This window comes from Stegastes partitus, unplaced genomic scaffold (assembly GCF_000690725.1).
Source record: "Stegastes partitus isolate 25-593 unplaced genomic scaffold, Stegastes_partitus-1.0.2 Scaffold767, whole genome shotgun sequence".
NCBI lineage: Eukaryota > Metazoa > Chordata > Actinopteri > Pomacentridae > Stegastes > Stegastes partitus.
In genome coordinates, this window is record NW_007578498.1 from 293,150 (window position 1) to 303,872 (window position 10,723).

At 39.6% G+C, this 10,723-nt stretch overlaps 1 protein-coding gene across 1 annotated transcript in view; it reads left to right on the top strand.

Moving 5' to 3' along the window:
* cd109 (CD109 molecule) overlaps window positions 1-10,447 on the top strand; it is a 35,671-nt gene extending 25,224 nt beyond the window's left edge. The window contains exons 25-33 of the mRNA XM_008291889.1: window positions 866-1,094; window positions 2,973-3,144; window positions 3,726-3,910; window positions 4,680-4,835; window positions 6,424-6,495; window positions 7,699-7,838; window positions 9,231-9,387; window positions 9,549-9,651; window positions 9,922-10,447. Coding sequence (XP_008290111.1) covers window positions 866-1,094; window positions 2,973-3,144; window positions 3,726-3,910; window positions 4,680-4,835; window positions 6,424-6,495; window positions 7,699-7,838; window positions 9,231-9,387; window positions 9,549-9,651; window positions 9,922-10,118 — 1,411 coding nt within the window. The 3' untranslated portion in view covers window positions 10,119-10,447. The remainder of the gene's footprint in view (window positions 1-865; window positions 1,095-2,972; window positions 3,145-3,725; window positions 3,911-4,679; window positions 4,836-6,423; window positions 6,496-7,698; window positions 7,839-9,230; window positions 9,388-9,548; window positions 9,652-9,921) is intronic.
* Window positions 10,448-10,723: the final 276 nt, after the last annotated feature.

Consider the following 10,723-nt stretch of genomic DNA (forward strand, 5'->3'; position numbering starts at 1 on the left):
TATGCACTACCCCTCCGTTTGCCATATTAAGGGCTGTCCCAGACAGATTGCTATACGAGTGGACAGACAAACCCTTAAATAGCAAGTCTGCATCGGTGCAGGCTCACGGCGGTTTTGGAAGGAGGTGCGTACGCGTCACAGGCATGAAGGAAACAACGTACAAGTGTGAGAGTTCCATCTTTGTACATTGTCAAGTACTTCAGATGAAACACTCACACCCTTGTCTTCCTCACTGACTTTACATCTCAAACTAAATCACAGAATACGTTAGGTTAAAAGATCACCAGGAAAGGGAGATAACTGATCCGTCCCTGACATTGGTTGACCCACAAATTCCTATATGCATAAATAAATGTCGGATTCACCTCATATCATTCTAGTGGTTTTAGATATTATTTATTATTGGGTCTGTGGACAAAACAAAGCAGCTCATCAGTCTGCGGATGGAAGCAGCGCGTCCGACCGTTGCCATGGTGATGTCTGTGGTGAGGTGGCAAGGGCGTCCCATTGTTTGGCTTCTTTTTTATACCCTTAACCAGGAGTGCCCTTCACAGCTGCAAGTGTAACTGGATTTGGAGTGGAAGTGTGTGGGGGGCGGTTTGGGTTTGGGCCACCTTCTTCTCTTTGGATGAATGTCGAAGTACTGAGCACTTCTATGTCTCTTGTCTTTTTTGTCTTTTTGTCTCGTCACTCGATCAAGTACCTTCCTGTCAGGTTTAATGTGTATTTTGTTATGGTTGCCAAATGCTATCGTTTGTTTTCTGCAAAAAAAAATCTACCCACAGGTATTAATAAAGTAACTTTGAATCTTGGGACATTTCTCAGCTTGTCAGAAACACTGCTGCGTGAAACTCTGTCTGCACAGGCTCTCTGCTTTCGTGCTGAGGTGTTTCCTGCAGGCGCGGCAGTTCATCTTCATCGACCCTCAGGTGCTGGACCGAGTGGCGGCTTGGATCGCAACCCAGCAGGCGGCCGACGGGAGTTTCGAGGAGCCCGGCAGGGTCATTCACACCCAGCTCCAAGGAGGCCTGGATGGGCCTGTGTCCCTCACAGCCTACGTCCTCATTGCTCTGCTAGAAGACAGCGATGTCAGGGTGAGAGCCAATGGACTGAAACCGTAAAACACTTTCTACACAAGTCAGTGCAATTTAGAGTGGTTTGCACACAACTGACAGTCTGATAGAAAGATTGAAGAAGAAAAACGATTTAGAGAGTTCACTGAAATGGAAAAAACTGCTTCACTGCTTCTTATTAAATTTCCCTTCTGGATTGAATTTCCCTTCTGAGATAAATAAAGTATTTTTCATTTCATTTCATTTCACGCAATTGGAGAATCAGCAGCCTCCCGATATACACATAAACATAACTTACCTTCACGATATCACTAAACCTGCTTAGAACAGCTTGGATCACTGTTGTTTCTTATTTTATTATGTCTAGAATTATTCACGCTTGCATCATCTGTAGTTATTGGTTCAGAAGATGCTTTCCTGTGTGTTTCGCTGTGTGTTTATGTTCTATTTTGAGGTTGTGTCAGTGATCCAATTAGGACATAAATAGTTTTATGAAAGAAACACTGGAATAGACAGAAAGCAGAATAGCACTAAAAATCTTTCTAAAAATCTTGTTGATATAATTTATTCATTACTTTAGTAATTATATATCTATTACTATTAGTAATTATTTTTAATGATTTTACATTGCTTTGCTTGTTAAACTCTCCTTTATGTAGCTTATTTAACAGTTATAAAATAGTTGTTATCATTGCGTGCCGACCCTTTTTTAAATTTTTGCCTCGTAAAGCGCTTGTAATTTTGTTTTTTAAAAGTGTTAAACAAATACCGTTTTTATTCTTTATTATTGTCACTATTATTGGATATATATTTTCATGTAGCATGCATGTGTTTCCAGTTAATCAGGAACACCTTGTGACTCCCGAAATTTAACCCTCTGAACCTCAAAACCCCGTCTCTAGGTTTAAAGGGCATGTCAGCTATAAAAAAAAAATTACAACATTTGTCTAATTTTCAACTTTCTGAAGGTCCTTAAGCTACTCACCTGGAACATGCCATTCTGTTGGAGAGCCTCACTCAGTCTAAGCTTAAACATCGAAATCAGTTTATTCTATTTACGTGTTGATTCTGAGTTTTTAATTTAGATTTTTGCAATATAAATATTCAAAGAAATGTAACTTTGTTTTCATGATTTATGGCATTATAACTTTGTCATACTGAACAGAAAACATTTCTGAGTTCTCTGTCCTTATAACAATGGATTTTGCTGTTTCCATAGAAGTGCAGGACTTTATATTGCAGTGAAAGGGTCCATAGTGGCACGCATGGACGCAGCGGCCCCTTCAGGAGACAGCAAGAGTGAAAGTTTAGTGTCTTTTAGTGTCTTGCCTATCCCAGACGTGCACTCTGCAAATTTTACTAATTAAATGATCCTGAAGAAACGCTCTGTCATCTTGCCTGTACTACTGTGTATGTACAGCAAAATGACAGTAAACTTGATTTGATTTGATTTGATTTGATTTGAAAATGAGCCTACAGTGAGTAGAAATGTGACAGGATCTAAAAACATCCAGTAACTTCTTGGAGTTCAGCAAATTAATCTGTTGGAGTCCCAGCAAAAGGTCACCAATGTATTAGATAATAAAGAAAGAAAATGCCTGCAGCAACAAAGTCTATTACGTTTATTTTATTGAATATATTCAAAATAATCACTTCTCATGCCTGTAAATTGTCAGAATGAGGCTATTTGAGTTGAGACAAACAGCAAAAGCAGGTAAAAGGAGTTTCTCTCTTTCAGACATTAGTTCTGTTTTACCCACAGGGATCAATTAAGTTTGACCCTAATGAGCAGTCTGGAAGAGCTAATATGGCATTTAAATGACTGACAGTCTTATCTCATTAATGCTGCTGAGCTGACCTCACATCTCACTGGCTGCTGCCCTGTTTTCTGTCTGCCAGGCTCGGTATTCGAGCCAGGTGTCGGCGGCCCTGATGTACCTGGAGACCCGCCTGGCTCTGGATGTCTCAAGCAACTACAGCTTGAGCCTGCTCATCTACGCTCTGGCTCTGGACGGGAGCTCCAACGCCCGAACGGCACTCACCGATCTGATCAAACGAGCTGAGAAGATAGGTACGACAACAGATGTGTCTTAATATTTTAAGTGAATAGTATTTTTTTGGAAAGATGGTGATGATGTATTTTGGTTCATTTTATTTTTTACAGACACAGATTTAATTAGAACTGTCTTTCAGAGTTTGACATGTACTAACTTGTAATTGCGGTCTGAAAGTATCTTTACATGAAGTCAGCTTTAAAAAAAAAAAGAAAAAGAAAAAAAAAACAGAAAATTGTACCTACACGTCTAACATCCTTCACTTCGGTCTTGTGTGACTCCAAAGCACTCTGACTTTGTTTTGCAGTTTTTCAACATTTTTCCCTTCTTCTGTAAATGAAGAGTTCATTTGCTAAAACAGAGAACTCCATTTTTGTAGATTTTCAGAATTTTTTTGTTGTCTGCTTGAGATAATATCAATCAAACAGAAGCTGAGTGGATTTGACTCAGTAGACATGACATGACAAAAATAGAGATAACTTAAGTTTGATTGATATCATGTCAGGTAGACGATGGAAAAATGGGTTTTCTGAAGGTTTGTGAAGATGGAGTTATCTGTTTTTGCAAATGAACTCTTCAAATGTTCCTCTGTGAGCAGACGGAGGCCTGAGGTGGACCTCCCCGTCCGGCAGCAGGTCGTTGAAGCCTCGCTCTGCAGATATTGAAATCGCGTCCTACGTACTGCTGTCTCTGTACAAGCTGGGTTTGGTCTCGGAGGGTATCAGCCTCATGAAGTGGCTCAGCCAACAGAGAAACGACAGGGGAGGATTTGGAAGCACTCAGGTCAGATCTTACAGTCAACTTGAGCTAGTATTTTTTGGAGCAATCAGCATTTACATTGTCAAATAAATGATTTGTAAATAATGTGACCGTTTACAGCTCATGTAGTAAATCTAGCAGGTCAATAGGGGTTAGGTTTGGCTAGAGAGTAAATGAAAGAGAACACAGACACATTCATGGAAATATATGCTGCTGATAAACCGGCACGAACATGTCAGGAAACATTTGCAAAGCCTTCAAAATCCTGTGGCTTCTTCTTTTTCTCCTCTTCTTTTACTTGATTATATCATTTTCAGCAACAAAAAAGCAATAAAACCAAACACTGTCTACTGTACAGACAAGACTTCTTCACTGCTGGTCAAATTGGATCTATGGAAAAGGAAAAAATCCCCATCCGTGTCACTTGAGCAGTAAACTGTGGTTATATGTCGCATCAGAGGGAGGCTGTGGCCGTCTGGGTATGTGGTGACGAAAGAAACGTCCTAGCACGCACGGACACTCTTACGTGCACAAACATGCATGACAGATGGGAGACAGAAAACATCTAAATATTGTCAGTGGCTTCAACTAAAGCACAGCAAGGCTTTGTGTGGTGGAAATTTACAGAAAAACAGATGCACAAACCATGTGCAAGATGAGGACGTGCAGCTTCACTCATGCACGGCTGTAAACAGGAAATCAGCAGTGAATATCAAAGCAGGCGTCCATCAGTGACTGAGCTGTAGCATCCTCAGATATGCAACGTGTGACCCTGAATCTTGTTTTCTCTCAGGACACGATCGTGGCTCTGCAGGCCTTATCCACGTACGCAGCTCTGGGAGGTTCTGAGGACACCGACCTCACCATCACGGTGGACAGCGACTCTTTGACCGCCCCCGTCTCTTTCCACATCGAGAAGGAGAACTTCCTGGTCTATCAGAGCCAGCAGGTACACTGAGCCGCATTTATCAGAAACGCCAGCACAAAACGTTGTCCAGCAGTGTTTGTGGAAGTGAGTCAGATGTCTGCTGATGATTAAACACTGTCAACAACCAATGAGAGTTCACAGAGCGGTGAGGCAGAAGAATGCGTATTTCCAGGATGTAAGAACACACTGATGATGTAGCAGTCTCAATTTACCACAAGTATTAGTTTGGACTTAAGGGAAGGATAAAAGTGAGGGTTCTTCAATCTTAAAGATTATTTTGGGGGCATTTCCAGTTCTAACATGCATCAAAAGTGGCACTTGTGAAGTGCTGTAGCGATTCATTGATGAATTATTATTATTATTTGACAACTATTTCTACGGTAGGTTTTTTATTGACTCAATTGCATTTTTGTAAAAAAATAAAAAATCTGATTCCAGCTCTTGAGATTCTTATATGTAAACCTTTTCGGATGATTTCCTCCTCTCTTACTGTACACTAAATGGCTTTGGGCTGTAGACAAAACAAGATATGTGTCATCTAAGGCTTTAGGAAACACTGATCGACATTTCTCACCTGTTTCTGGCATTTTATAGACAAAACAACTGATCGATCAATCAGGGAAATAACTGACAGAATAATCGACATGCTCCTTTATGTGGTATGTGTCTCATAAGCTGCTGGATGCTCAAAATCCTTCACTCATAGATGAACAATCTGATCTGGAGGTAGCTCTGTTAATAGTCTGGACAACAACGTAGCAAAGCAGGCACCAGAGCCCCAGTTCCCCAGGAGGCCCCAGAAGACAGATTTACTCCACATGATTTGGGTGTACATACTTTAAATGAATCATAAATTTGCACTCGTCCTCCCTCTTCTGAGTTTGGTCTTGTAGACGGACTCTGTGTCAAAATGTACTTTTGAGACCTTCAAACCATCAACGCACAGAATTCTGTCATAGGAAGACCGTGAGGCTGCAACCAATGAGTATTTTGTATCAATACTAACGATTCTTCTTCAAAGTTTGTAAAAGTATATTTCCTTTTTTTAACTTAATTTTTGACTGCTTTTCATGATTATAAAAGAAGAAATGAGTGTATGTGAAGCACAACTTAGTGAAACAACTTAAAACGTCTCTTAGAAATATGTGTATAATAGTTGTAACTCTTTTACAGACTCTTTTACATCAATGTTAATTGTGGCACCTAATATTGATCTAGTTTCACTATTTTGAGGAAAATGTGTTGTAGTTTTAGTCAGATTTTAGTGGTTAAATCATTTTTATTTTTGTTGTTTAGTTGTTTTCTGCAGAGATTCAAAGCCCCACTCTGCTCATTGATTAAATCCCTAAAAAAATCATGTCTGTGTATCAAAATTACATATTTTTGACATTTTTTAAAAATAAAAATAATCCCCCTCCTGCCATATAATGACTCAGATGTAGCTTCACACTGTCCATTCCTTTAGAATTTGCAGATCTATTAAGTCCCTGACCTCGCTCCATCCATCCTGCCACACTCACTGCAGGTCAAGCACACCAGCTCCGACTATAAATCCAACAAAATGTTATATGCCAGAAAAAATACAGTCATTTTGCTTGTCACATTTCAGATTGAGCCACAGAACGTGCAGAACCTGCATCTCCAGGTGACGGCAGAAGGTCGTGGAATCGCCCTGTTTCAGGTACGAGGACTGAACACTGTAGCAGCGCCCCCTGCTGGTCAGGGATAACGGACTCGTTTTTAATGGGTTTAGTTATACAGTGCTGCCTGTTTATTATCATACCCACTGTCCAGGATGGAATTATGACTATATCTGGGATATTCCAATAACCAGGCTTCAAGATTAGCGTATTGAAGTGTCCACAACGATAGAGCACTGAGAAAATTGTGTCTGTGTGATGAAAAACGGGGGTTTATACGTAAAGCCAAAATGGGAACAATTTCATAAGATCAGAAGGACAGTTTCTTTGAAGATCGAAAAAGGTTTGTTCAAACAGAGCTTTATGTTTTGCCTTCAATGAAATTTCACCTTTGTCAGTACGAAAAGCCACCTCATCAATAAAAGTTATGTCCTTTAATCAGAGGGTATACAGAGGATTAATTTATCAGGATTAACGAGCTGAGCAGTTCAGTTATGAGTGACAACAGGCTCTGTAACAATGCGATTGTCTTGGATGCTCTCTAATTAATGTCAGACAGTGTGTGAATAACTCAGTGAAGCAGATCTCAGGTGAGCAAGTAACTGACCAACAAACAAACATGTTGCCTTCTACGGCTGACCGGGGTGACATAATCTGCCATGAATGACCAACACTCGGCCGACCATGACTTTCAACAGGCAAAAGTTATTCCTGGAATCAATTTCGGGGAATTTTGTTATGACAAAAAGCGGGATTATGACATTATTCTAAGACAATAAACAGACTGTTTTACTATAGGTTGTATAGGGAATGATTCAGGACTTAGATGATTATAAAAGCGGTATGACATTAAGTGGGAAGCACTGCAATAATATAATAATAAAAAAGATGTTTTGAATATTCTGATGATACAACAAAACTAAATTAACAAGAACGTGAAATCATCAATATATTGTTCAAATAATGGCAAACAAATAGTTTTAATAGAGGTACCCCTTGTGGCAGAAATGACAAACTGTGAGGTAATACAACAGTTTCCACCCAAAATATATCACAATATAATGCTGATTAAATGTTAATATATATATATTTTTCTTCATAATATCATTTTTAAAATACTATATATTCAGCAGATAAGTAAATGAATGTTAACATTAAGTATAGGTTTGTAAATAGGTTTGCTACTTGTTGACAATAAATATGATTTTTCTTCGATGGTAAATTCATTTGCTCTTCTCTCACAGCTGAACGTGATTTACAGCGTCAGGAATGAGAAGCTGATGAGGAGGAGGAGACGACACGCCGGCGAGTACGAGCCTTTTAAGCTGGACGTCGAGCTGGACGACCAAGAAATGGACACGGCTCATCTGTACATCTGCTACAGGTGAGCAGGGTGAAAATGCCAACAGCGTGATGCGTCATCAGTGTCAGTAACACAACAACCAGCGGCAGCAGGACGTCTGTCAAACTTTGATTACACCTGTTTACAAACAGCAAAACATAATCAGCAAGAACATAGACCAACAAATCAATTTGAGGGCAGAAACATCTGAAACATTTGTCAAATAAACATATATGTTTGAGCTGGTAGTCAAAATTTTAATCATGACAATTTTACTCTGTTAGATTTGCTAATATTTTAAAAATTTTTAGTCTTTTATTACCGCCGCCAAGTAGGTTATGTTTTAGCCGGCGTTTATCTGCAGAATGCTGTCGATGCATTGTTTGTCCACTAGATGGAGCTCTGACTCCATTTAATTCTTCAGTCCTCACTGCTGTTTTCTCAGTAGTTCAGGAGGAAGCTACAGCCAGGCAGCATTACAGGAGTGGGCTGAGCGGAGCTACTGACAGATAAGTTCATAACGACGTCGTGACATAAACAATGACTCAGCATGTCTGCTGTTTCACTTTAACACTCTTTGCCATGTGTCATGACAACTGAGGCGTGCTTTGTTGCGTAGGTCATGCTTTTCATTTACGTTGCATTGCTAAAGTTGTGCTAACCTAGCTTAAGTTACTTCCTTTCTGTTCATGTTAGCAATAACATGGCTGTAGTTATGTCAAACTAGCATAGCATTAGCTAACAGCTTAAAAGCCAGTAAGTCACTGCAGAAATAACGTAAGTGTACAAAATATTTGAGAGAACGACCGTTAATCACTCCGTCAGCTTGTTATTAATGATGTCAATGTTAATTCAAATGCTAAAGGTGTGCTTTTATTCTCCATTAATCTAATAGTGTAGATAAAATGAATGCAGGGCGTTAACATTGGCTGGAAATCACAATATGGTGGAAATGATGGTCTGCGCTCTGAGGGATGTTCTCGTTTGTCATGCATTTTAATGTAAATTAACTTCTTTTTTTTTTAATGTAGTTGTTTTGATTTTATTTTATTATTAATCAATTAAATAACATTACAGCATTTTACATTATGTTTAATCATAAAATAATGATGCAGATATTTTTCATTTTAAGGTAAATACTGTAATTTTAAGTTTTGAGCAATGTACATAATAATGAATAGTAGAATAATTAATTAATTTCAATTATTTCTTTTTTTAATTTTAACTATTATTAATTTTATTAGATTTATTGTCAAATTAAGTGAAAAGAGGATTTGAAAACATTTAACTTGAATGTTGTTAAAGGCTCCAGCCCCCCTGCGACCCCAGTGAGGACTGAGTGGTGTATCGACTGTGTGTGTAAATAAATTGTTCCATTTTACAGCAGTATTTTTTAATGTGGATTTCCTCTCCTTGTTCTGTGGTCCACTGCAGTCTGTCACATGATCTGGGCCTGAACGCGACAGGAATGGCCATCATGGAGGTGGGTCTGCTGAGCGGCTTCACTGTGACTCCGGACAACGTCGAGACTGACCGAGTTGTAAAGAAGGTGGAGACGCAGCCGGGAAAAGTCATCCTGTACCTGGACTCTGTGAGCAGCACTCAAACACACTGCACTGAATGTGATGTCTGTCTATCTGTCTGTATGTCTGTCTGTCTCTCTGTCTGTCTGTCTGTCTGTCTGTCTGTCTGACTGACTGACTGACTTTCTGAGGACAAATGCTGACAGGATAACTGTAAATATGTTTCCAGGTGACGACAGTTGAGATGTGCCTGACGATTCCTCTGGTCAGGGAGTACAGAGTCGCCAAGGTCCAGGGAGCAGCAGTTCTCCTCTATGACTATTACGAACCAAGTAAGATTGTATTCGTACCTTTATTCCTCCACAGATAAGCAGAAAACAAGGCTGCGATCACAGTGGTTGCTTTTAAAAGCATAACCATGTGCACAGACAGAACTTACAGTCTGTTTTAGGAGTGGAGCCGACTTTGTTCGGCTTTCAGCCCGTATGACCTCAGAAATTTTACACGTGAACAGAAATACATTAAAACACAAAGCAGACAGAGACAGAACATAAATGTCTCATGCTGAACTTTGACCTCTGAGCCTTCATTCACTCCTGCAGGTCGCAGGACAGTGACGACGTATAGTTCAGCATGGAGGGCCAACACAGACGCCTGCGCCTTCTGTGGTGACGACTGCAAGGACTGCCAAGCTGATGCCCACCCACTGACCGCCGCTGCACCTTCCAGCCGCCTCCACCTCCTGCTGAGCAGCTCCGTGCCAGCTCTGCTCCTCCTCGTCATCGTCCTCGGCATGTAAATACGATCAAAGGGCAGTTCAGCTGCAGGTGTACAGATCTGGTGAAGTGTTTTTTGTTTTTTTAACTAAAGCTATTTTAATCAAATGTGTTATAGAGTTCTAAAGTTAAGTAAACATTGTAGATTGGTAGAAAAAAAATTCAACCTGAATGAGAAACTTAGATTTCTGGGATTCGCTGTTGCAGACTTTTTACTTCTTGTTGCTTCAGCACTGTGTCGACCAATCAGATACGTGGAATCACACATTTCTCATAGATTACTGTGTAACACAAGCAGAAGTCAAGAAAATCCTTTTGGTTGAGGAAAAATAAACGAAGACTCGTCTCTTGATTCTGTGCACGCAAGATTTTTATGTTAGGAATAAGACATTGATCATATCAGAGCTGCATCTTTGAAGAGCTGATACAACATGATGCTTGAAATGTCACACTGATGAATTCACAGTCACACAGTAGGACTAAAAAAAACTTTTGACAGATACTTTTGCAATGTAAGTTCCAATATGTTTGGAAACAGTCATTTTTGCATTTGTTTTCCAACAATAAAAAAAAACAAAAACAGGAGCTCATTCAGCTACTTTTAATGAATAATAATGTTTGACAAAAT